This window comes from Canis lupus, chromosome 13, assembly GCF_048164855.1.
Source record: "Canis lupus baileyi chromosome 13, mCanLup2.hap1, whole genome shotgun sequence".
NCBI lineage: Eukaryota > Metazoa > Chordata > Mammalia > Carnivora > Canidae > Canis > Canis lupus.
In genome coordinates, this window is record NC_132850.1 from 12977490 (window position 1) to 13004990 (window position 27501).

The window sequence follows — 27501 nt, forward strand, 5'->3', positions numbered from 1 at the left end:
TTCCAATTATTTATTGCTAGTATATAGAGATGTAATTAATTTTTTAATTTGACTTTGTATTAATGAATTCTAATAGTTTGTAGATTATTTTGGGGTATTCTACATGCAAAATCATCTTGGCATGTATATAAAAAAAGCTTTAGTTCTTCCTTTCCAAACCTTTTATATTTTTTTAAATTTTCATTACCTTATTGCATTGACTAGAACCTTCAGTGCAAGATTGAATTGAATTTCTTGTTCCCAAATTCAACAGAAATTCTTTATTTTTAATGGACAAAGTGGGCAAAATATGTTATTGATTATTTTGGTTTCAAGTAATCATTTCAACTTTTTATTTTAATTAGTTAACATATAGTGTAATGTTGATTTCAGTAGAATTTAGTGATTTGTCACTTACATATAACATCCAATGCTCATCACAAGTGCTCTCCTTAGGGACGTGTGGGTAGCTTAGTGGTCGAGCTTCTGCCTCTGGTGCAGGACGTGATCCCGGGGTCCTGGGATCCAGTCCCACATCGGGCTCCCTGCAGGGGCCTGCTTCTCCTTCTTCCTAAATCTTTGTCTCTCTGTGTGTCTCTCATGAATAAATAAATAAAATCTTAAAACAAATAAACAAATAAGTGTTCTCCTTAGTACCCATCACCCGTTTAGTCTATCTCCCACCCACCTCCCTCCAGCTACCCTCAGTTTGTTCTCTATAGTTAAGTTTCTTATGGTTTCTCTCTCTTTCTCTCTCTCTCTCTCTCTCTCTCTCTCTACTAGTGCAATTGCTGGATCTTAGGGTATTTCTATTTTTTAACTTTTTGAGGAACCACCATACTTTTTTCCATAGTGGCTGCACCAGTTTGCATTCCTACCAACAGTGTAGAAAGGTTCCCCTTTCTCCTCATCCTCTCCAAGATCTGTTGTTTCCTGTGTTGTTAATTTTAGCCATTATGACTGGTAGGAGGTGATATCTCACTGTTGTTTTGATATTGTATTTCCCTGATGATGAGGGATGTTGAGCATGTTTTCACATGTCTGTTAGCCATCTGTAGGTCTTCTTTGGAAAAAATGTCTATTCACATCTCTGCCCATTTGTGTTTTTCTGGATGTTGAGTTAAGTTCTTTACAGATTTTGGATAGTAACCCCTTTATCAGATATGTCAATTGCAAATATCTTCTCTTTTTCTGAAGTTAGCCTTTTAATTTTGCTGTTTCCTTTGCTGTGCAGAAGCTTTTTATCTTGATGAAATCCCAACAGTTCATTTTTGCTTTTGTTTCTTTTGCCTCGGGAGACATATCTAGTAAGAAGTTTCTCTGGCTGAAGTTACTGCCTGTGTTCTCCTTTAGGATTTTGATGATTTCCTGTCTCACAATTGGTCTTTCATATATTTTGAATTTATTTTTGTGTATGGTATAAGAAAGTGGTCCAATTTCATTCTTTTTCATGTTGCTGTCCAGTTTTCTCAACACCATTTGTTTTCTCCTTGTGCTTACCCCTGTTCACTTCACTCTCCCTGGCCTTTCTCTGCAACTGGGTGGGGCTCCGTCTTCACCATAGTACTCGTGATCTACTTCTTCCTCACACCAGGTCTCTGTACTTCCTACCTTCCTTGAAGCGGCCTCTTCTCTCTCTGTAGTTGTACAGTTTGTTCTTTCATTAGGTCAATTTCCTGAGTATTCAGAATGTTTAATAGTTACCAAGTTGTTTGAGGGATGAGGCAAGCCTAGGATCCTCCTACTGTGCCAACATCTTAGCTCCCAACTTATCATCCCAAAGTTTCCCAGTTTTAGAATCCTCAAGGGAAGATTTATGTGCATCCTCATTTATTGGTTCCAGGTTGTGGTATGCTGAAGTCAGTTGGTACTGGCTCTCAATGGCTGATTGTCAAATTTTCAGGAATTTTGTGACCTATTGAATACAGCTAGCATTAAAAGTAAACATCCTTGTTCATAGTAGTATTATTCATAATAGCAAAGAGGTGGAAGCAATGTAAATGTCCATCATTGAATTATTGATAAATAAAATGTGATATATACACGCAATGGAATATTATTGAACCTTAAAAACATCCTTTTACATTTTAATTATCTTTACAGTACTATATAAATATATTTACATTTAGATGTTACATTTTAGTCATTACCTGGGAAAGATAGTAAATGTGGCCTTTTTTTCCTAATCAGTTTGAGAAAATTTTTAAACATGTAATCAACTTCCAACTTTTGTGATTACTGATATTTGGAATTATTTTTACTATTTTGTTTTGAGTTTTCCATATACAATGTTTTTTTCTTGGCTTTTTATCCTCCCATCCTGTTGAAACTTCTATTATATTTGTCATGTTTTCTTTATTCTCTTTTTCCTTTTACTCATTCAGAATTTATTTATTTCTTTAAGATTTTATTTATTTATTCACAAGAGACACACAGAGAGAGTTAGAGACACAGGCAAAGGGAGAAGCAGGCTCTCCGCGGGAGCCCGATGCAGCACTCAATCCCAGGACTCCAGGATCATGACCTGAGCCAAAGGCAGACACAACCACTGAGCCACCCAAGTGCCCACTCACTCAGAATTTATAACTCTTGTTTCTCTTTATTAAAAAAATATTTTTTTTTATTTATTTGACAGAAAGAGGAGGGGGGAAGGGGGAGTATAGGAAGGGGAGTGGCAGACAGAGGAAGAGGGAGAAGCAGGCTCCCTGCGAGCAGGGGCCCAATGAGGGGGCTCAATCCTAGGACCATGGGATCATGACCTCAGCGAAAGGCAGACCCTTAACCATCTGAGCCACCCAGGTGCCCCATGTTTCTATAATTATACTGATTACTCTTAAACTGCCACATGATTATTTAGCATCCCTGTCCTCCTTTGGAACCATGTGAAGACCTTATCATATTTTAACTCTCATTTTGACTCTCTCCACTTCACCCCAGTTTCAAACACATCTGTTATTGTTGATCAGTGTTTTGGTGCAAGCTTATTAGCACTTCTCAAATTTATTAGTTCATAATAATAGTTCTATGCAGTCAATGCTTATTTAGATCTACTTGTTACTCTGCTCACTATTGCTTCTTGCCACTCTTATGTTCACTTTCTTTCTTTGAAGTTCATCCTTTAGTAAGTAGCTCCTTCACGGGATCTGAAACTGCTATACTTCTTAGGCTTTATTTGTCTAAAAATTTATTTTACTCTCATTCTATGGGTGATAGTAAGTACATTATTTTTAGGTCTCTCATGTTGCTGGTGTTAAGTCTGCTTAAGTCTAATTTCTGTGTCTTGTGGGTAATTTACGTTTTCTCTGATTTGCTTTGAAAGCATGCCCTTTATTTGTATATTATGAATTTTCACTGTATGTGTCTATATCTAGATTATTTTTTAAAATCTGCTTTGGATGGACTTGTGATTCTTGAACCGGAATAGCATTTTCTTTGGAGATTTTTGCCTCTCCCAGTTTATCTCTTTCTAGAACTCATATCTAATGTAGATTTTTATTTTTTTCTCTGTATCCTTTTCCCATATAATTTTTTAAAGATTTCATTTATTTATTCATAGAGAGAGAGAGAGAGAGAGAAACACAGGCAGAGGGAGAAGCAGGCTCCATGCAGGGAGCCTGACGCGGGACTTGATCCCGGGTCTCCAGAATCATGCCCTGGACCGAAGGCAGCGCTAAACCGCTGAGCCACCCGGGCTACCCCTTTTGCCATATTTCTATTTTGTTACTTCACTGTGTTGAGTTTTGGAAATGTTATCTATTCTACATTTTAACCTGTCTACTGAATTTTAAGATCAGTTAGTGTGAAACATATATTTCTAGAAGTTCTGTTTGTTGTTTTAGAGAATTTCTCTGGTCTTTAATTTGTTCTTGTGTTTTCCTCTGTTTTCATTTGTTTGAAATGTTCTTTTAATTTTTTAGTCATTTCAAAAATACTTCCTTTATAGTTGACCAGATAGTTTTATTTTATTTTATTTTATTTTATTTTATTTTATTTTATTTTATTTTATTTTATTTTTATTTTTATTTTTTTTGACCAGATAGTTTTTTGAGTAGAAATTCTTTGTGGCCTAAATAACTAAAGTTATTTAGTTTTTGGTTGATTTTCACTTTTAGTGTGGATTATTTCCTTATATGTTTTATAAATTTGTGCAAAAGCTTAACTCCCATAGGATTTTTTATATGGAAATTCTATATTCTTGGGCTGCAACTGTGTGTATTCTTTTTTTTTTTTTTTTTTTTTTTTTTTTTTTAAAAATTTTTATTTATTTATGATAGGCACACAGTGAGAGAGAGAGAGAGGCAGAGACACAGGCAGAGGGAGAAGCAGGCTCCATGCACCGGGAGCCTGACGTGGGATTCGATCCCGGGTCTCCAGGATCGCGCCCTGGGCCAAAGGCAGGCGCTAAACCGCTGCGCCACCCAGGGATCCCCAACTGTGTGTATTCTAAACAACTTTTCATTGTTTTTACTAGGTGCTCTGGGGATATCTGCCTGTAACTAAATTTATTTTAAATACTTGACTTGGGTTAAATTCAGACCAAAACCAAAAATGTTCTGGCCCATTTTTAAAAATTATTTTTTCTACCCCAAACCCAAAAATAGTTAGGCATGCCTTTTTGTCATTTCCCACTGCTTATGAATGATTTCCTTTTAGACCATAATTCTATGAATACTATATCATTTTGAGAGTACTAGATTTGTGGAGGCATCTCATTCTAAACATTCTGGCTCATGAAGATTTAAGGGCTCATTTGCTATTCTTGAATGGATTATTAAAATCTAAGTACCTAGATATCAAAACCAACAACCTGCTTTCTGCGCCCCTTTAATTTTCTGGCATCTGTGGATTTCTATTTACTAGGAGCTCTTTATGTAAATAATGTTCCCAAATGTTCCTCTGGTTTCTAGGATTTGCAAAAGATTATCTGTGGCAGAAATCTCCAACCTTTTTCATGCCTACCTACACAGAGAAAATAATACTAATTCATACAGAGAAGATGATATTGAATAGAATGTTAGGGTAACTGGGGAACATTTCTTAGATAACCATACAAAGTTTAGCCAAAAAATTAACATATAATCTAAAATAAAACTTATATTATAAAGAGGAAATCAAATGTTAAATTTATTTTTTTAAATCTTCAATTTTTTATTTTTATTTTATTTTATTTTATTTTATTTTATTTTATTTTATTTATTTTATTTTATTTTGTTTATGATAGTCACACAGAGAGAGAGAGAGAGAGAGGCAGAGACATAGGCAGAGGGAGAAGCAGGCTCCATGCACCGGGAACCCGATGTGGGATTCAATCCCGGGTCTCCAGGATCGTGCCCTGGGCCAAAGGCAGGTGCTAAACTGCTGCGCCACCCAGGAATCCCTAAATCTTCAAATTTTTAATTGAAACTCTTCAGTTTGTATCTGGGAACATACCACTTTTATATGCGATTTTATTTCTGCACTGGATACGTGCAATCCCTAATCAAGACTTCAGTGACAACCTCTTCAAAAATCTTAATAGTCACCATCAATGAGAAACTGTTCATACAATAGTGATAAAAAATTTAAAACTGTTCAAATATTTAAACTGTATGAAATTATATTTAAGTCATTGAACAGCTCTCCCTTTCCTTTCACTCATAATTGCAATGTTGAAATTTCATGTGAAAATCAAATGACTTTCAAATCTATTCAAACTTTTCATAAAATATTTTTAGATAATGAAATATTTTAGAATTGCGATGACCCTCTAATTTGCAAAATACACAGGCCTATTTGGAATAGTCCCTGGGAGTAGCTTGGACAACCTTAATGGGAAACTTACTCATGATTAGACAAAAGTATCAAATATATGCAAAGCCAGAGAATCAAGTCCACTGCCTATACAGCATACAGACTATTCATTCTATACCCAGCCATCCTGGATCCTCCATGGCTTACACCAAGAATGAAGTTTGCACTCCTCCATAGCACCATGAACCACTTGGACAGAATGGACAGAGCTCCAGGCTTCACATATGGCAGCTTGAAAGCTATAATCCACCCTCAGGCTACCAGTGTGCTAGAGGCCACTAATTTACAAAGCTCTGATTTAAAGTACCACCATATTGCTAAAACAAGAAATCTTGATTAAAAATTTAAATCTAAAGAAGAAAGAAAAAGAAACAAAAGGAAGAAAGGAAGGAACTAATGAACTAAAAGATCCTATTTTATGGAAGACAAGGGGGAAGGATTGATAAATATTGAGTATCTCTTATGTGGTAGGTACTCAGTACCTACACCAACATGCTGGGTGATTTACTTATATAATCTCAAAGATCTTATAAAACTTTGTTAGGATGCTGTCATCAACCCAATTTCAGATATAAATAATCAATATAAAAATTATCTTGCCCAAGCTTACAGAATTAGTGGGGAACTGGGTTTCGGTACAGTTGTATCTGCCTGTGATGTCCATGATCTTATTACTTTTGAGTCAGTGGACTTGGTTCAAATTCTAGCTCTTCTACTTATTAATTATATGATTCTAATTTACTTAATCTCAGTATTACTTTCCTCATATATACATGAATAAATAAATAATAAGTAATAGATAAATAATAGTCTCTGTGTCAGAAAGTTCATTATCGGGGATCCCTGGGTGGCGCAGCGGTTTGGCGCCTGCCTTTGGCCCAGGGCGCGATCCTGGAGACCCAGGATCAAGTCCCACGTCGGGCTCCCGGTGCATGGAGCCTGCTTCTCCCTCTGCCTGTGTCTCTGCCTCTCTCTCTCTCTCTCTCTCTGTGACTATCATAAAAAAAAAAAAAAAGAAAAAAAAGAAAAAGAAAGTTCATTATCCTCAAAATAAATGAGATAATACATCAGATATCAGAGTGTGTGATTGGAGTTGAGGCCTAAGTATCAGCTGTTTTTAAAAGCTATCAAGTGATTCTAATACACAAAACACTGAAATAATGTGAACAAGTACTTAACTCAGAATTTGGTACATAGAGAGTACTCAGGAGTTATTAGCTATTATTATAATTGTTGTTACCATTACCTTATGGATGCTGTTTCTTGTGATGCATTTGAGGTAAATAATAGGTACTTAAGTGTAAAATACAGAGAGCCATGATTTCCTGCACCGCCTACTTCCAGATACCTTTGATTCTCACAGCCACATGTTGCCTTGCTAAGTAAGCTGGAAAAAGTTAAAAGAATGTTAGGTGGAGAATGGCAAGAGATGGTATTGTTTTTGTATGGAGTGTCATAAAGAAAGTTTAGTCTTTATGGTCTTTTATTAGCTTCAATTCCTTCATGCCTAAAATTGAGCTAACATAGACAACTTTTGTTTATGGATGAAGTAGCTAAATAATATAGTATATTTCAAAGACCTGGGAAATTTTCCTAGGTAGAGGATACTAATGATCAATAGACACTTCACTTTCTCATTTCTTTATTCGAGCTTCACATATGAACATTATTTCTGTATTAGATTTTCCCTTACATTTAGCGTTAATCTAGCTCCTGAAAGTGCAATATGGCTTCCAGGTTCACTGGAAATGGATCTGACACCTGGAAAATCTCAGAAGAGAAAAGGGGGACTAAGCCCCATGAGGTTCAAAGGCCATTTGTCCCCTTGATATTGATTTTTCTTAAATCAGACAGTAGCTAAGACCATGGGAAAAGTAATTGAACTGACAACAGGCAGGTCCAGATTATTAATATTTGAACAGTCTTAGACATTCTTGATGACTTAATTTAATGACAGAAAAGAGGTCTGCAACTTAAATGCCTGGTGATGGGGTCAGTAGCTGGGTCTCTGAGGAGAAAGGAAAACATGTTATTCCTAAGAGCTTATTTCATAGAACAAAGCATTTTATAGTAGTCCCAAATATGAGTCCAGAGAAAATAGTTTTGCTTTTCTTTTTTAAGAAAACAAAATTTTAAAGGCTTAAAAAATTACCGTTGTATTTATTTTTGCCCTTACTTTACAAAACAGGCTTGGTTAGAGTTATGGAATTTTGGAACCTTAGTGAGAAACTCAAGGGTAGAGATCATGGACATTTTACTTATCTTTTTTTATTCTCTGGATTTAAAAATCGACTTTCCATATATTGATTGCATGACTTTAGACAAGTTAATTAACCTCTCTGAGCTCAGTTTCCATACCTGTAAAATAGAGATGTTAATATTTTGTATAGTTAAAGGGAATATTTAAAATTAATAAAAATGTATAAAATTCCTAGCACTTGATATTTTATAATATATCAGATGATAAATATTTGCTCAACGAAATAATATGTGAATTTTGATGCTTCCCTTTCTTTCATTGCCTATGGAGAGAAAAACTAACCTATGGCAACCTTTTGAAAGTTTTCACTTTTTCTCTATTTTTGCTACCCTTGTTCTAGACCATATCCTCTCTCTTTTGGACTATTTCAATGGTCATTACATGTATTTTAACCCCAATTCTCTTCTCTTTCCCCATCTCTCTTCTCCACTTAAAATAAAATTGCTTACTAAAACAAAGGGTGATCTCTTTTAATTATACCATCCTTCTGGAAATATTTTAGTCATGTAGACCACTCCACTCCCCCATTTTAAAGGTGAGGCCCAGAAAGGGGGAGGGACTTATCCAAGTACCTGTGCTTCTATAAATTTATGCTGAGATTAGGGTTGAGCTCAGTATCTCTCGCCCTCAGCAGAGGATAACAAAAGAAGGTGCAGAAGAGAGCATATATCCTCCAGGTTATATGGGATGCTGAACAGTTGCAGAATTTTTTTAACTTCAGCAAGCATTCAGTTATTATCTTTTTTGAACTTTAAATGCAATACTGTTACTCTGATAATACTGTTATTCATTTACATGTAAATTGTAGGTCAACCTGGAGAAAGGGCACAGTTAATAAAAATAGCTAAAACTTATGTAGCATTAACTATGTACAAAACATGGTTCCAAACACTGTACATATATTAACTTAATTATCATCAGTAATCCTAAGTACTGTTATTATCCTCATTTTTTAAATGAGGAAACTAAGACATAGGAAAGTTTAGTAGCTTGGCAAGGTCACACAGCTTGAGAGTGTAGGGTGGGATTAAAACTCAGACTTCCAGGTTCCAGAGTCTGTGCTCTTGACTACTATACTAAACTGCCACAAATACATTGAATTTCTTCAGGCACCATTTATTATCACTTTACTTTTGGCAACTAGTCCATATGGCTTCCTCTAACCCTGCTTATCATTTCCATTCCTAATTAGCAGGAAGTGACAACCTCCATAGCATAATCTTCTGATAAACTTTTCCCTTTTTTTCAGAGAGTCATTTTCAACATTGTTAACTTCAGTAAAACCAAGAGTCTTTATAGAGATGGGATGGCCCCTATGGTGAAATCTACCAGCAGACCCAAATGGTAAGTGACCGGAAAGGGACCTACTTCTGGTTGGAGAATTTGACCCAGGTCTCAGAGTTTATGTGCTGGGTGACTAGGGCTGAACCTTTCTGGCACTGAGAGGAGTAAGATGAGTTTTTTGATGGCCATCATCCAGGATCTAGGTTTAGGGCTCTGTGAGAATTTTGAAATAGGGAACATGTTTCCACATATGGAATGACCAGCATTCCATTAAGAGGTCAGGTGCAGTCTGTTACTTGGTAAACTTCCTGTCCTGTTGGCCTTTTATCATGATATCTTAGGTGATTTGTGGATGTTAAAGTTATATTTGCCCATTGCTGTAGCGAGGGTGAGGAGAGTTTGATAGGCTTGCTTAAAATAGCACTATGGTGGTGATGATGATGATAACTGCTCTCACTTAACTGAGAGCCTATTTTTATATATTTTACATTTGCTGTCATTATTATCACAACAGTTTTACAAGAGAGAACTTAAATATTCCTATATTACAGATGAAAAAATTGAGGCTAGGAGAAGGTAAGTACTTTCTCAATACCATAGATACTTAGAGGAGGAGCCGGTGTTATTTATATTATCCCATACTACCATCCAAACCACTTAATTTTTCATCCAACCATTTATTTATTCTTTCAACAAATATTAATTGCACCAAAATGAGAGTTTTTAAAGACAGAAACCAGTGTTATTCATCTATCACACAGTAGGTATTAATTGAATGCTTGTTGAACTGAACTGAATTCGTTATGAGAATTCACATGTAAAGTGCCTGGCACTTGCTAAGTGCTCAATAAATGTCATCTATTATTAATAGCATTATGTAAAACACTATACAAATGTGAGGAATTGTTAATATTATTCTAGCTTTGATCCCTGTTCAAATTTTAATGACTAGTGAAAAGATCATCTCCAAATGTCTATATTTATAGAAAACTAGCAATTCATAAATATTGAATTGTGCTTTTATCTACAAATGATACTTGGCAATTTTCTATAAATGCTGGGCTGAGAAGCTCAGGTTTGTAAAAGTGTAGGCATTCAATGATAATAAAAACTGTTTATTACACAATAAAAATATCTTCCTGGGCCTATTTTTTTATGTTTTATTTTTTTGCTTTGCTGCATCAAGTCAACTATACTGCTATTCCTGGATCTCCTTTTGACAATGGGATCTGGGTAAGAGGTAGGCCTTTGTTTTGAGTTTCTGAATTCAGCCCAGTGGATAAAAATATAGTACATCTCTCTGTTAATAGGTGTATGTGTAGATGTGTACTTCAAACCTTGCCAACAAAAGGACATCACTGTTGATCTGATAATGAGGGCCCTCAAAATAACATTGCACTTCTTTTATGAGGCTCTACGTTGGGATCTTACACAGCAACCATAATCACCATCCCTTTTTCCCAGTTGTTTAATGCTGGAGTCTTCTTTTTTATGCTTTTAAAATCTTAAGCCTTAATCATTTCATTTTGTTTTGTTTTGTTTCTTATGGATTATCATTTGGGGCCTGTCAGGGCTCTTGACAAGATTTTGAAATATTAATGAGTCCCTACATTTATATTATAATACCTGAGGATGAAGTTAGTGCTTTTATCCAATGTTGGCAGGCTCTCAGCATGGCCATTATCCAGTCATTGGGCTTCTCTAATGGTCTGAAAGAGCTTAAATGCTCAGAATTCAGTTTATTGTAGTTCATCAGGCTGATAAGACACGAGGTGCCAGAGAAAATCAGGTTGTTGATATGTCTCATCTCTCATCCTTTTGACTTTGCTGACCCCAGATTTTGGATGCAGAGCTACTCACATTCCTTCATAGTCCCCTTTCTGAAAGGCAGACTAAGATATTGTTTACTTATAAGATTTTATTGATCACCTTAATGTGCCACATACTATTCTAGATATTGGAGATACAGTATGTATATGACAGAAAAGATCTGTTCTCAAAGACAATTTTCTTTTTGGAATTTTATTAACTGATCTGTACATGCCATAATTGTTATGCTTCTTGCTACTAGTTTGTCCTGAAGATTCTTTCTGCCCTTTTGGTGTTTTCTGCTTAGGATTTTCTTCCATTTCTTGTATCAATTACCTGTATCAGAACCTGTCTTCCAATAGTCATTATTCTAAATGCTCTTAGGGCAACAAAATAATATATGACTGTTTGGCTCTCAGATTATTAGATTTTATTGGCCCAGAAGGGTCCATCATAATTTAGGATTCTAGGATTCTAGACAACAGTCTTACTCAAGACTGACAAACACATTATAGATCCCAGTATTAGACTATCTCCTTTAGTGTTTTCCTAATTTTGGTTTCCCCAATATCAAGGCAAACAAACAAAAGGAGAAGTTTCTGATCCATTTCTTATCTAGGGGATTCACTTCCTTTAATATCCCAAACAGGCCTTGGAAGAAGTCTTACTTCATGACAAATATTAAAAATTCTAAATTTCCTATGAAATATGTACCAGATTAGAAAAAGACACTTTCACCCCTTAAAGGTGAAATAAAACATTGTTTTTTTACTTCTGTTATAGGGGACCATAACTGATGCTAAGTAAAGATGCCTTAAGGCCTTAGCATAGGTTTGGTAATCAAACTAGGTGTAGAAAGCAGATGAGCAAAAGAAGCAATTAAAAAGCCATTGTGCATGGGGATCCCTGGGTGGCTGAGGGTTCAGCGCCTTTCTTAGGCCCAGGGTGTGATCCTGGAGACCCAGGATCGAGTCCCATGTTGGGCTCCCTGCATAGAGCCTGCTTCTCTCACTGCCTGTGTCTCTGCTTCTCTCTCTCTCTCTCTCTCTCTCTCTCTCTCTGTGTGTGTGTGTGTGTGTGTGTGTGTCTCATGAATAAATAAAATCTTTAAAAAAAAAAAAGCCATTGTGCTTCTGACTACTCAAGATTATTCTGCCTTGAGGAGAAAAAGTCAGAATACCTAGCAGCAAAATGGAAAAGTTGGAATATTCAGAAGTTTTCTGCCTGTTTTAGTTCACTCTAATTTTGTTTTCATGTTAGACTTCTTAAGAAGTATTGGTTGTTAAGGCCCAAGTTTTTGCAACCACAATTCATTAATATTTTTAAATATTGTCCAAGGCTAAATAAAATTGCTTTGTGATAGGCAGTGCAGGGAACTGGCATTATAAGGCAGCCAAAATCCATATTCTTATTTAAACTAAGCCTAGAATATTTATGCAAGCAGTAAGTGGTGGCATTAACCAGACCTCAGGACTCCCTCCCATATTCTGTGCATGAGGAAGGTGGGAGATGGGGACACAGATATGCAGGAAGTTGTGTGCTGCTGTTTGCTGTTTGGTAGGTCTGAAGTAACTTTTCTAATTACTTGTCCATTATAGTAGATTGAGGATATTAGACTAAATCTCAGAAGTGGCTTCTATTTAATACAATTCTTTTGAGCATCTAACTTTATGCTAGGTCTTGGGGTGATAATATGAATCTGATAATATGAATAATCTGATCTGGATTTTTTAAATTTTATTTTCTACAAGTTGAAATGAAACACAAACAGAAATAAGTACAATATAAGGAACATTGTGCTAAAAGCCACTATGGAATTAATAAAGTGTGCTCTGAGATTAGAGAAGAGAAATAAAATTATATGATCAGGGCTGTGGAGAGTAAAGGAGAATCTTGCGGTGCACTTGGTATCTCAGCTAGATCTTGAGGAAATGAGACATGAACAAAATTAAGGAAATGGATTCTAGATGGAAGATATAACATGATGAGCTATGATATTTCCTTTATAAGCCCCAGTTTCCTTACTGTAAAATTCAAAATAGCTTTTTTACGGTTTTTAAGAAACACATGTGAAATGGATGACTTTAAAAGGCTCAAATAGCTTGTTAATTCAGTAAATTCCCTAACCATTTCTTTCATTTTTCCCTGACTCACTCAAGACTGACTGGGTAAACATTTTGCCTTCTCTTTCTCCCTCCTTTCCTGCCTTCCCTTCATCCTTACTTCCTTCTTCCCTCCCTCCTTCTCCCTGTCAATAAATCCTTACAAGTAGTTGTAGTAGACCAGGAAATATATGCAAGGTATCAGAACAACATAGTAGAGAGAGATGTGATTACTGTTCTTAAAGAGTTCATGGTCTTCTGGGCTAGATATTAAAAGTGTAACTATAGTAAAGTGTGATAACTGTGACAACAGGGAGAATTCAGCATGCTGTGGAAACTATTCAGCATTTAGGATTTAACCTGCTCCAAGGATAAGAGACCTTCCCTAGGTGTGTTACTTATGCTGAGAACTAAGATGAATATGTGAGATCATAGTAAGTAGAGATATGTGTGAAGTAATAAAATGTGTTTGAAGACTTAGAGATGAGAAAGAACATTACATTTTTTGATGAGCAAAGGCCAATATGATTGGAACATGAAATTCTAAAGAGAAAGTGACTAGAGAGGTAGGTAGAAGTGAGATTGAGGAGAGCTTTGTAAGCCAAGGTAAAGAGCTGGATTTGTTGTCTGATTGCTGAGGCTAGGACTTCCAGTACTATGTTGAACAGCAGTGGTGAGAGTGGACATCCCTGTCTTGTTCCTGATCTTAGGGGAAAGGCTCCCAGTGCTTCCCCATTGAGAATAATATTTGCTGTGGGCTTTTCATAGATGGCTTTTAAGATGTCGAGGAATGTTCCCTCTATCCCTACAATCTGAAGAGTTTTGATCAGGAATGGATGCTGTATTTTGTCAAATGCTTTCTCTGCATCCAATGAGAGGATCATATGGTTCTTGGTTTTTCTCTTGCTGATATGATGAATCACATTGATTGTTTTACGGGTGTTGAACCAGCCTTGTGTCCCAGGGATAAATCCTACTTGGTCATGGTGAATAATTTTCTTAATGTACTGTTGGATCCTATTGGCCAGTATCTTGTTGAGAATTTTTGCATCCATGTTCATCAGGGATATTGGTCTGTAATTCTCCTTTTTAAAAGACATTAAAGGCATTCAAATTGGCAAAGAAGAAGTCAAACTCTCCCTCTTCGCCGATGACATGATACTCTACATAGAAAACCCAAAAGTCTCCACCCCAAGATTGCTAGAACTCATACAGCAATTCGGTAGCGTGGCAGGATACAAAATCAATGCCCAGAAATCAGTGGCATTTCTATACACTAACAATGAGACTGAAGAAAGAGAAATTAAGGAGTCAATCCCATTTACAATTGCACCCAAAAGCATAAGATACCTAGGAATAAACCTAACCAAAGATGTAAAGGATCTATACCTTCAAAACTATAGAACTCTTCTGAAAGAAATTGAGGAAGACACAAAGAGATGGAAAAATATTCCATGCTCATGGATTGGCAGAAGTAATATTGTGAAAATGTCAATGTTACCCAGGGCAATATACACGTTTAATGCAATCCCTATCAAAATACCATGGACTTTCTTCAGAGAGTTAGAACAAATTATTTTAAGATTTGTGTGGAATCAGAAAAGACCCCGAATAGCCAGGGGAATTTTAAAAAAGAAAACCATATCTGGGGGCATCACAATGCCAGATTTCAGGTAGTACTACAAAGCTGTGGTCATCAAGACGGTGTGGTACTGGCACAAAAACAGACACATAGAACAGAATAGAGAACCCAGAAGTGGACCCTGAACTTTATGGGCAACTAATATTCGATAAAGGAGGAAAGACTATCCATTGGAAGAAAGACAGTCTCTTCAATAAATGGTGCTGGGAAAATTGGACATCCACATGCAGAAGAATGAAACTAGACCACTCTCTTGCACCATACACAAAGATAAACTCAAAATGGATGAAAGATCTAAATGTGAGACAAGATTCCATCAAAACCCTAGAGAAGAACACAGGCAACACCCTTTTTGAACTCGGCCATAGTAACTTCTTGCAAGATACATCCACGAAGGCAAAAGAAACAAAAGCAAAAATGAACTATTGGGACTTCATCAAGATAAGAAGCTTTTGCACAGCAAAGGATACAGTCAACAAAACTAAAAGACAATCTACAGAATGGGAGAAGATATTTGCAAATGACATATCAGATAAAGGGCTAGTTTCCAAGATCTATAAAGAACTTATTAAACTCAACACCAAAGAAATAAACAATCCAATCATGAAATGGGCAAAAGACATGAAGAGAAATCTCACAGAGGAAGACATAGACATGGCCAACATGCATATGAGAAAATGCTCTGCATCACTTGCCATCAGGGAAATACACGTCAAAACTACAATGAGATACCACCTCACACCAGTGAGAATGGGGAACATTAACAAGGCAGGAAATCACAAATGTTGGAGAGGATGCGGAGAAAAGGGAGCCCTCTTACACTGTTGGTGGGAATGTGAACTGGTGCAGCCACTCTGGAAAACTGTGTGGAGGTTCCTCAAACAGTTAAAAATAGACCTGCCCTACGACCCAGCAATTGCACTGTTGGGGATTTACCCCAAAGATACAAATGCAATGAAACGCCGGGACACCTGCACCCCGATGTTTCTAGCAGCAATGGCCACGATAGCCAAACTGTGGAAGGAGCCTCGGTGTCCAACGAAAGATGAATGGATAAAGAAGATGTGGTTTATGTATACAATGGAATATTACTCAGCTATTAGAAACGACAAATACCCACCATTTGCTTCAACGTGGATGGAACTGGAGGGTATTATGCTGAGTGAAGTAAGTCAGTCGGAGAAGGACAAACATTATATGTTCTCATTCATTTGGGGAATATAAATAATAGTGAAAGGGAATATAAGAGAAGGGAGAAGAAATGTGTGGGAAATATCAGAAAGGGAGACAGAACGTAAAGACTGTTAACTCTGGGAAACGAACTAGGGGTGGTAGAAGGGGAGGAGGGCGGGGGGTGGGAGTGAATGGGTGACGGGCACTGGGGGTCATTCTGTATGTTAGTAAATTGAACACCAATAAAAAATAAATTAAAAAAAAAAGAGCTGGATTTGATTCTAAAGGCACTGTGAAGAAATCAAGCAGGACATGATCAGAATGGCAGTTTAGAAAGATCAGTCTTAATGCTTAATAGAAAATATCTTAGAAGGAGGACAGTTGTTTAGAGGTTTTTTTGCAATACCTTAGGCTACAGCTGATGATAAGTTAGATTGGTAACAGTAATGATGAAAACAAGTGGATAGATTCGAGGGTTAACAGAAGATTGAATCGATTTAACCTTTAATTGAGTAGATGTGGAGGGTAAAAGAGAGGTAGAAGTTCTAGATGACCCCAAGGTTGTCTGGCATACACAACAGAAGGGATGGTGGTGCCATTTACTGAAGACAAGGGTTATAATATAAGAGGAAAGAGTTTGGGCAGAGTTGGTTTTAAAGAGGAGATGATGAACTTGGCCTTGGAAACATACAGCTAGATGTGCCTGAGAGATATCCAAGTGGAGATGTCAAGTAGGCAGTGAGGTGTGACTGAAGAGAGGTATTTGGAGGTACGGATTCAAGAGTTATCACCAGAATAGTGAGGGCAGATGTAGTCTCTCAGGGAAGTTGTATGGATTGGAGAGAGAGGATTAGGACAGAGCTCTGAGAAATTCCTCAGTTTAAAAGTTGGGTAGATGATGAGAATCTCACAAAAGAGAATAAGAGGAATTGGCCAGAGTGTTACAAGAAAACCAAGATAGTATGGCATCATGTAACCAAGAAGAGAGGGCTTTTCTAAAAAAGAGAGAGTGACTAATACTGCCACCTGCTACTTGATAATTAAAGTATTAAAATGCTCAACACTTAAAGTGATGTAGAGGTCATCAGGGACTTTGTTGAGTGCCATTTTAGTGGCATGGCAGGAGTTCAAGCCAGGTATATAAGATAATGAGTGAGTTTGGGGATGAAGAAAATGTAAAGAAATGGAGACTATAAATATAGATGGTTCTTTCAAAAGTTTGGCTAAGATACAAGTATAACAAGTAAACAAGCAGTTATAATAAATACCCTTTTGAATTAAGTGTAGTGATAGTTATGTACAAATAGCAATGGCTCTATATTATTCTTAATGTAATGATGATTGATCTTGTGAAAAAAGAAACTTACAAAAATAATATTTTGTTTGAAAACTTATAAATTCATGGATTAATATTTAAAAGTAAAAAGTCATACATTTAAAATTAAATCATATCCCTTGGCCCCCCATATACCTAATCTTCCTGCTTTATTTTTATGTATAGCACTTATTACCATCCAGCAAACTGTAATATATTATTTATTTTGTTACTTGTTTCTCTATCTATTAGAAAGTAAGCTGCAGGAATAGGGATTTTCATCATTTTTGTATTCATTTGTGTATCTTTAGCACCTTAAACTGTGCTTGGTATATAGAACATACTCAATAAATATTTATTAAATGAATGAATTAATTCATTATCATTGTGCTGAACCTAACAACTGTTTTTAATTTTACATATTCTTTTTTAGTTGTTTCCATGAGCACATTTTCACACACCAACAAATATAAATACCCACTTATATTCTGTTCTTTTCATTTAATGTTGTATCAAAGCAATTTCTCATGTTTTCTCCTAGCGTTCATTATACCATAGTTGAAGAATTGTTTACTGCTTTTATATATTTACTCCATCATCTCTCTATTGGTGAGCTTTTAATTTTTTAATATATTTTTTCAAAAGTAGATGATATTGGATAGATAGATAATTTGTCAAATTATTTTTTAGAATCAATTCCTATAAGAGATTACAGGATTAATCACTATAAGCTTCTGCTATGCATGCTCTTAAAATATATTGCACCAATTTAAAATGCTACTCTTGGTCAGTGTCTTAGTTTTACTGCAATATGGACAGCATTCAGAATTGTCATTGAAAAAAAAACCACTAGTTTAGGAGATGAAAGATGGTCCTTTTCTTTTTTTTTCCTTGTTCTCATTTGAGCTTGTGTCTTAAGAATATTGGCATTACTGTAGTGTCAAAACTGAGTTTCCAAAAAAAAAAAAATAAATGCATTACAGACATTCTGGGAAAGGATGGAGTAGAACACTCTTCCCTATTTCTCCCACTAAGTAGAGCTAAAAACCACATACATTACTTATGGAACAAACATAGAAAACCTGAAAAGTGGAGAGAAGAGGGAAGATTGGCTGTTCCTTAAGACCTGAAAAAATGATTTAGTGGTGAGTTCCCTAGGTTTGATTTTTGCTTCATATATGCTAGAATGGATGCTTGAGAAACCAGAAACATAGAAATGCCAATGGGCACAGATTAAAAAATGTCTTCCCAAAGCCTATCCTTGTTAAACAAATGACAAAAAAAAAAAAAAAAAAGGCGGGGGGGAGGGGTTGGCCTAATAGGACAGAAAACTTTAAGACAGTAATTGTCCAATCTAGCCAAACACCATGGTAAAAAAAAAAAAAAAAAAAAAAAAAACTGCCCGTTTCCACCCTCACCAAGGGAGGAGTGGTGAGTCTAGACTTCCATCTTTCCTCCAACCCTCTACCAGGTGGTCAGAGAAAAGTAGGGAACTGGGAATTTCATTCCTACTAGTCAGTAATGAATACTTTCTTCTTCTCCAAGATGTCAGACCACATGAGGAATCTGGACTTTTACTGCTTGAGGATGGGATCAGTAACAGAGGGCAGGGGGCAAAGAAAAGAATGAATGAACCTGAGGATAGAACAATAGAAGTTACTAGATCTAACAATAGAGAAAAAATAGACTAAAAAGAAGAATGAACAGAACCTCAGGGACCTGTGGAACCAAAAATCTAACATTCATGTGATTAGAATTCCAGAAGGAGAGGTGAAAAAATTGTTTGAAATGGCTAAAATCGGGATCCCTGGGTGGCGCAGCGGTTTGGCGCCTGCCTTTGGCCCAGGGCGCGATCCTGGAGACCCGGGATCGAATCCCACGTCGGGCTCCCGGTGCATGGAGCCTGCTTCTCCCTCTTCCTGTGTCTCTGCCTCTCCGTCTCTCTCTGTGTGACTATCATGAATAAATAAATAAAATCTTTAAAAAAAAAAAAAAAAAAAAAAAAAAAAAAAAGAAATGGCTAAAATCTTCTCAAATTTGGCAAAAGACATAAACCTAGAGATTCAAGAGAGTGAGTGAACCCAAAACAGGAAAAAATGAGGGAAATCCATGCCAAGAAACATTACACTCAAACTAAGGAAAGAAAGAATCTTGAAAGCAGTGAGAGAAAATAACACCTTACCTATAGAGGAAAATAAATTTGAACATAACAGATTTCACATCAGAAACTATAGAGACCAAATAAAAGTGACACACTGTTCTTCAATACTGAAAGAAAAGAACTGTAAACTCAGTATCCAATATCTAGCAAAAATATCTTTCAAGGATTAAGACATTTTGATGAAGGAAAAACTTTATCAAAAGGAAAAAGAGTATTTGTCAACAGAAGACCTCCCCTAAAAGAATGGGAAAAGGAAGTTCTTAAAACAGAAGAAAAATGATAAAGACTTTTGAAATGTCAAAAAGAAAGAAATAATATAAAGAGTAAAAATACAGGTAAATACAGTAAACTCTTTTATCTCTGCTTTCTAAATTATATGTGATGTTGGAATGCCAGGGTGGCTCAGCGGTTGAGCGTCTGCCTTCGGTTCAGAAAGTGATCCTGGAGTCCCAGGATCGAGTCCCACATCGGGCTCCCTGCATAGAGCCTGCTTCTCCCTCTGCCTGTGTCTATGCCTCTCTCTTCCTCTTTGTGTCGCTCATGAATAAATAAATAATCTTTAAAAAATTACATGTGATGTTGAAGCAATGATTACAACATTGATGCAGTTTTCAATATGTGGAGGAAATATTTAACATAAGCATATGTGGAAAGGTAAAAGGATTTAAAGAGAGGTAGTTTTTGTACTTATCTAAAAATGGTAAATGTCAACACCAATTGACTGTAATAAGTTATGTATATATAATATAGGATGGTAAGGGTGAGTGGAGTGGGTGTGATCATAAGGGATAGCATCTGAGAGATCATTGTGGTGATGATGTAGTTCTTATATCTTGATTGTGATAGTGATTACATGTAATAAAATGGCATAGAACTATGCACACATGGTATACTGATATAAATGTCCTGGTTTTGAAATTGTTATTCATTACTATAATTATGTAAGGTGCAACCTTTTTCTAAAAAGATTTTATTTATTTATTCATGAGAGACACACAGAGAGAGAAACAGAGACAGAGGCAGAGGGAGAAGCAGGCCCCATGCAGGGAGCCCGATGTGGGACTTGATCTCGAGACCACGGAATCATGCCCTGAGCCCAAAGGCAGACGCTCAACCGCTGAGCCACCCGGGCATCCCAAGATGCAACCTTCGCCAAAGCCTAGGTGAAGTGTACACAAGAACTCTCTGTAATATTTTCGAAAATCCATGAGAATCTATAATTATCTCAAAGCAAAAAGTTAAAGCCATATTACTTAACCCACTCCTCACAAAAAAGCCCCCAAAATATAAGAGCATTTTGAAGAATGTCAACAAGTGCAGAAGAATCTGAAGATTCCCAGAGACTGAATGAGGGTTGGGAGGAAAACATGGGGGGAGAGTCTTTTCAAATGTGTAACAAAAGGAAAAACTAAAAAAAAAAAAAAAAAAAAAAATCATATCCTAGAATGAATAATGTAACCTGAGGAAATGTGGAACTAGGTTTAGGGCAGTGGGGTGGGAGTAACATGGACCTAAGTCTGTATTCCATCTTTGGGTCTTCTAGTAGCTCATTTAACCTCTCTGTGCTACCATTTCTTCACACAGAGCACAGCAAGGTTGTTCACTCTAGATGATTTTCACCCTGTGCTGCCTGTAGAGTCCTTGCATAGGGCAAGGAGAAAACTCAGTAAAAATGCAGACCATTTTCTCTTATTTCCACCAGAGCAAATGTGCTTTTGTCTGTTTCACTTATCAGTTATCTGAATCAAATTTTATTTTAAAAAACAGGTAGACTGATATCCCTCACCACTCTGTATAAAATAGAGATTATTATCCACAGTCTTTCAGATGGGGAAATAGAAACTTCAAGAAGATATATGACTTGTCACAAATCATACAGCAAGTGAGTGCATAACAGAGCCTGGAGCCCACATGGGAATGACTTGTCTACCTATCACTTTCCTCATTGTGCCACATTGCCTTCAAATACAAGTTGAAAACTTTGAGCTTGATAACAATTTCTAACAATTTCTTTTAGTTTTATATAGTGTGTCCTACCGATAGAAACCATCCAGCAGTGGGAGGCTCTCTGCATGTGGTGAGTTCTGGACCTGCCTCAGTAGAAAGAGGATAGTCACCTGTCAGGGAGAAAGTGGGGAGGATTCCCGCACTGGGAGGGAGGGTGGACCATCCATATCACTGTCAGTGTTCCCAATCAAATGATAGGCCATACTGGTTAAGTATGATAGCTATTATAATTGTTTTAACATCAAAACTCAAATTGAAGGAAGCACAAAAAGGAAGAGAGAAGGAAACTATGCTACAATCCCAGTCATGGGATGGTGAGACAAATGAGAAAATAATTAAGAAGCAAAGAGAATTTGCTGGTTAATGGACCCAAAGGTGGTGATTTCTAAAATCCCTTCATATTCAGGCTATGGCCTAAAATATTATATGATTCCAGTCTTTTTGTATAGAGTTGAGTTCAATTTAATTCAAGATTAATGTGCATCTTTCTGCCATAAATGCTTTCAGACTTTATACTAAGTGCTTTGATTCTCTTGGAACCTGGGAAGAGTATCTGTCACTTTCCCAATTTTACGGATGAGCATACCAAGGCTCAGGTTGTGGAAGTAACTTGCCCTAATAGTTTAGGAAAGATAGAACGTGGCAGAGCTGGTATTTGTTTTTTTTTTTTTTTAATATATATTTTTTATTTTTTACTTATTTATGATAGTCACAGAGAGAGAGAGAGAGAGAGAGAGAGAGAGGCAGAGACATAGGCAGAGGGAGAAGCAGGCTCCATGCACCGGGAGCCCGACGTGGGATTCGATCCCAGGTCTCCAGGATCGCGCCCTGGGCCAAAGGCAGGCGCCAAACAGCTGCGCCACGCAGGGATCCCAGAGCTGGTATTTGAATGTGGATTTGCTTATTTTAACCTTAATCGTTTTTCCTATTAGAGTATAGTAGTGATTAATAGCTTAAGCTTTGGACTGGAAAAATCTGAATTTAACCTGGCCCTGTTGTGTTTGTCATGAGGAGGATATGTGACTCACTCAAGATCATACAGCAAGCAAGGGCAGAGCAGAGCCTGGAGTCCACATGGGACTGACTGGCAAGCCTATTGCTTTCTTCTGTGCTGCCACACTGCCTCCCTTTACTTTTACCCCGGGTGAAGGGGCTGAAATCCAACAGCCTGGTGCTGGAATAAAGCATTGGCTTTGTGGTTAAATAGTCAAACCTAAATTCAAATCTTACCTCTTGCCTTTGGATGGTGCCAATAATAGCTACCATTAATCAACCTCAAATAATACACTCCCTATGCCTCAGAAAACATCTAGAAAAATGTTGCTACAGCCAATGTCAGAAAGTATTGCCTTTAGGCAATACTTTGTTCTTGCTTTTAGGATTTTTATGATTTCACATTGCAAATTTAGATATTTAATTTATGTTTAGTTTATTTTTGTGTATGGTTTGAGAAAGTGGTCTAACTTCATTCTTTTACATGTCACTGTCCAATTTTCCAAACACCATTTGTTGAAGAGACTTTCCCATTGCATATTCTTGCCTCCTTTGTCAAAGATTAATTGACCATGTAATTGTGGGTTTATTTTTTGGTTTTCTTTTCTGTTCCATTGATCTATGTGTCTTTATGCCAGTACCATACTGTTTTCATTACTACCACTTTGTAATATAACTTGAAATCTGGAATTGTAATATTACAATAGATATCTTTGTTTTTCTTTGTCAAAATTGCTGTGGCAATTTGAGGTCTTTTTCTGGTTCCATAGAAATTTTAGGTTTGTTCTGGTTCTGTGAAAAATACTACTGGTATTTTGGTAGGGATTGCATTATATATGTAGATTGCTTTGGATAATATAGGCATTTTAATAATATTTTTTTCTTCTGACACATGAGCATGTAATGTCTTTCCATTTCTTTGTGTTATCTTGAATTTCTTTCCTCCATGTTTTATAGTTTTCAGAGTACTGAAACAAACAGAACACCTCTTTGGTTAAATTTATTCCTGGGTATTTTATTGTTTTTGGTGCAATTGTAAATGAGGTTGTTTTCTTAATTTCACTTTCTACTGCTTCATTATTAGTATGGAAATGCAAAAGATTTCTGTCCATTGATTTTGAATCCTGCAACTCTTCTGAACTCATTTATCAATTCTGGTAGTTTTTTGGTGAAGTCTTTCAGGTTTTCTATATAGAATATCATGTGATCTGCAAATAGTGGAAGTTTTAGTTCTTCATTACCAGTTTAGATGCCTTTTATTTCTTTATGTTGTCTAATGCTGTAGCAAGGGCTTATTTTCTTTTAAGATTTTATTTATTCATTAAAGACACACAAAGAGAGAGAAAGGCAGAGACACAGGCAGAAGGAGAAGCAGGCTCCAAAAGAGGAGCCTGATAAGAGATTCGATCCCAGGATTCTGGGATCACAACCCAAGCCAAAGGCAGATGTTCAACCACTGCGCCACCCCAGTGCTCAAGTAACAAGGACTTCTGGCATTATGTTGAATAAAAGTGATGAGAATGGACAGCCTTGTCTTGTTCCAGACCTTAGGAGAAAAGCTCTGTTTTTCACCATTGAGCATGATATTGGCTATGGGTTTTTCATAAATGGCCTTTATTATGTTGAGGTATGTTTCCTCTAGACCTACTTTGCAGAGGTTCCTTTTTTTTTTTTTATCATGAATGGATATATGGTATTTTGTTGAATGCTTTTTCTGCATCTATTGAAATGATCTTATGGTTTTTACCCTTTCTCTTACCGATATGGTACATCACATTGATTGTTTTGCCAATATTACATCCCATCTGATAATAAATCCCATTTGACTGTGGTTTATGATTTTTTTAATGTGTTGTTGGATTAGGTTTGCCAGTGTTTTGTTGAGACCTTTTGCATGTATATTCATGAGAGATATTAGCCTGTAGTTCTCTTTTTTTGTGGTATATTTGTCTGGTTTTGGTACCAGGGAGATATTGGCCCCTTAGAACGAATTTTTAAGTTTTCCTTCCTCACATATTTTGGAATACTTTGTGAAGAACAGGTGTTAACTCTTCTTTAAATATTTGGTAGAATTCACCTGTGAAGCTATCTCATCCTGGACTTTTGTTTTTTGGGAGTTTTTTGATTACTGATTAAATTTCATTGCTGGCAATTGATCTGCTTAAATTTTTATTTTCTTTGTGCTTTAGTTTTGATGGGTTATATGTTTCTAGCAATTTATCTATTTCTTCTAAATTGTCCAATTATTGGCATGTAGATTTTCATAGTATTTTGTTACAATTGTTTGTATTTCTGTGGTGTTGGTTGTCATTCCCCTCTTTCATTAGTGAATTTATTTCTTTAGGTCCTCTTTTCTATAAGTCTGGCTAGAGGTTTATCAGTTTTGTTGGTCTTTTCAAACACTTAGCTCATGGTTTCATTGATCTGTTTTAATGATTTTTTTTTAATGTCTATATTACTTACTTCTGCACTACTCTTTTATTATTTCCTTCCTTTTGCTAGATTTGGATTTCCTTTCCTTTTGGATTTACTTCCTTGTGTAGCTTTGGTTTCATTTGTTCTTTTTTTTCTAGCTCCTTTAGGTGTAAGGTTAGGTTGCTTATTTGAGATTTTTCTTGCTTCTTGAGGTAGGCCTATGTTGCTTTAAACTTGCCTAGACCACTTTTGCTTCATCCCCAAGTTTTAAACCCTAATATTTTTATTCTCATTTTTATTCATATGTAATTTTTTATTTCCTCTCTAATTTCTTGGTTGACCCATTTATTATTTAGTAGCATGTTATTTAACCTTCATGTATTTGTGCTCTTTCTAGATTTTTTCTTGTGTTTGATTTCTAGTTTCAAAGCATTATGGTTAGGAAAGATGCATAATATGACTTAGATTTTTTTTTAATTTGTTGAGACTTGTTTTGTAGCCTAATACGTGATCTATTTTGGAGAATGTCCCATGTCCCCTTGAAAAGAACGTGTATTCTGTTGTGTTAGGATGGGATATTCTGAATTTGTCTGTTAAATCCATCTGGTTCAGTGTATCAAAGCCAATATGTCCTTGCTGATATTCTGTTTGGATGATCTGTCCGTTGATGTAACTGGGGTGTTAAAGTCCCCTACTATTTATTGTATTACTATAGATTAGTTCCTTTATGTTTCTTAACTGTTTTATGTATTTGGGTGTTCTCATGTTGAGTGCATAAATATTTGTGATTATTATATCCTCTTGATGAATTGACACCTTTACTGTTACATAGTGTCCTTCATTGTCTCTTTTTACAGTCTTTATTTTAAGGTCTATTTTGTCCAATATGAGTATTGTTATCCTAGCTTTCATTTCATATTGATTTACATGATAATATTTCTCCATCCTTTCACTTTCAATCTTCAGGTTTCCTTCAGTCTGAAATGAGTATCTTGTAGGCAGTATATAGATGAGTCTTTTTTTTTAATCCACTCTGTCACTCTATGTCTTTTGATTGGAGCATTTAGTTCATTTATGTTCAAAGTAATTACTGATAAATATATATTTATTTCCATTTTGTTACTTGTTTTGTGGTTGTTTCTAAGATTTTCTCTGATCTTTTCTTATCTTGTTCTCCTTCATGATTTGTTGGGTTTCTTTAGTAATATGCTTGGATTCCTTTACTTTTATTCTTTGCATATCTAAAACTGATTTTTGATTTGTGGTTACCATTATATTTGTATATAACATCTTCTGTATGTAGCAGTCTTTATTAAATTGATGGTCACTTAAGTTTGAATCCATTTTTTACTTTCTCTCCCTCAGGCCCTCAGTTTAAGGTATATGGTGTCATATTTTATATCCTTTTATTTTATAAATAACTTGAATGCTTTTTTACAAAAATACTTATTTTTACCACTTTTGTGTTTTCTATTTTTCATATTCTCACCTATGGTCTTTCCTTTCCATGTAAAGAGCCTCCATGAATATATCTTTTAGGGCTGATTTAGTGTAGTAGGTTTTAATAACCACTCCTGACTGATAGGGTGACCAATCATCCCAGTTTGTCTGGAACTATGGGGTTTCCTGGGATGTAGGAATGTAGACTTTAATTTTAAATTGGGAATTTCCTGAGAACACCAAGACAAATTGATGACCTAACTCCTGAATGAAGAGGCAGAAATGAAGGCTCAGGGAGATAACTTTAAGGACAGAACAAAGACTGTGTATTAACTTTGGGAAGATGAAACCAAAGGCCACAAAAACAAATTGGCTTTGTCCACTAATACTCTAATTAGTTTTATCATTAATTTTAATGCTATTACCAATTATCCTTGAATGTTTTCTTATAAAATAATAGTACTGAGAGCTATGTTTGATTGAGGTTAAGTTTCAAAGTGCTTGCTTTGACCATGGGTTAGGAATCACTAAGAAAACCTGAACATTTACATGGAAACTTAAAATGGCATTATATTAAAGTGTCCATGCAGTTTAGGATTTTAAGAGTGGGAAGTAGAAAGAGATCAAGAATAGGAATCTAAAAATCTGAGTTCTAGCTCTGTCAATCTGTTTTGAGATTTAAACAATCAGAAAAGATTCATATTATAGTAAAATCTCTGTATTCAAAGGTGTTCATTATAGGGTGATGGATAACAACAGCAACTCAAATCAACCTAAATGTGAAAAACCAGTATTAGTAAATTATAGAGTCAACCTGATGCAATATTATATGGATATTAAAAATAGTTTTCAGGGATACCTGAGTGGCTCAGTTGGTTGAACATCTGGCTCTTGGTTTCAGCTCAAGTTGTGATCTCAGGGTCTTGAGATTGAACCCTAAGTCTGGCTTTGATCTCAGCATGACATCTGCTTGGAATTCTCTCCCTCTTCTTCTCCCTGTGCTCTTCACTCATGCTCCTGTTCTCTTTCTTTATCTAAAATAATTAAATTTTAAAAAATAAAATAGTTTCCAGGGATTTGTAATAGCTCTGGAAAATGCTGATTCTGTATAAAATAAAAAACAGAGTAGAA

The 27501-nt window shown here is 36.0% G+C and overlaps 1 protein-coding gene across 11 annotated transcripts in view; it reads left to right on the forward strand.

The window, feature by feature from the left end:
- Nucleotides 1-27501, forward strand: part of LOC140602551 (BEN domain-containing protein 5) — a 1370322-nt gene that overhangs the window by 677618 nt on the left and 665203 nt on the right. For all 11 annotated transcript variants that reach the window (XM_072772197.1, XM_072772199.1, XM_072772202.1 and 8 more), the window contains one exon: nt 9279-9373. In XM_072772197.1, the coding sequence (XP_072628298.1) occupies nt 9279-9373 (95 nt within the window). Of the gene's footprint in view, nt 1-9278; nt 9374-27501 lie in introns of those variants that run through there.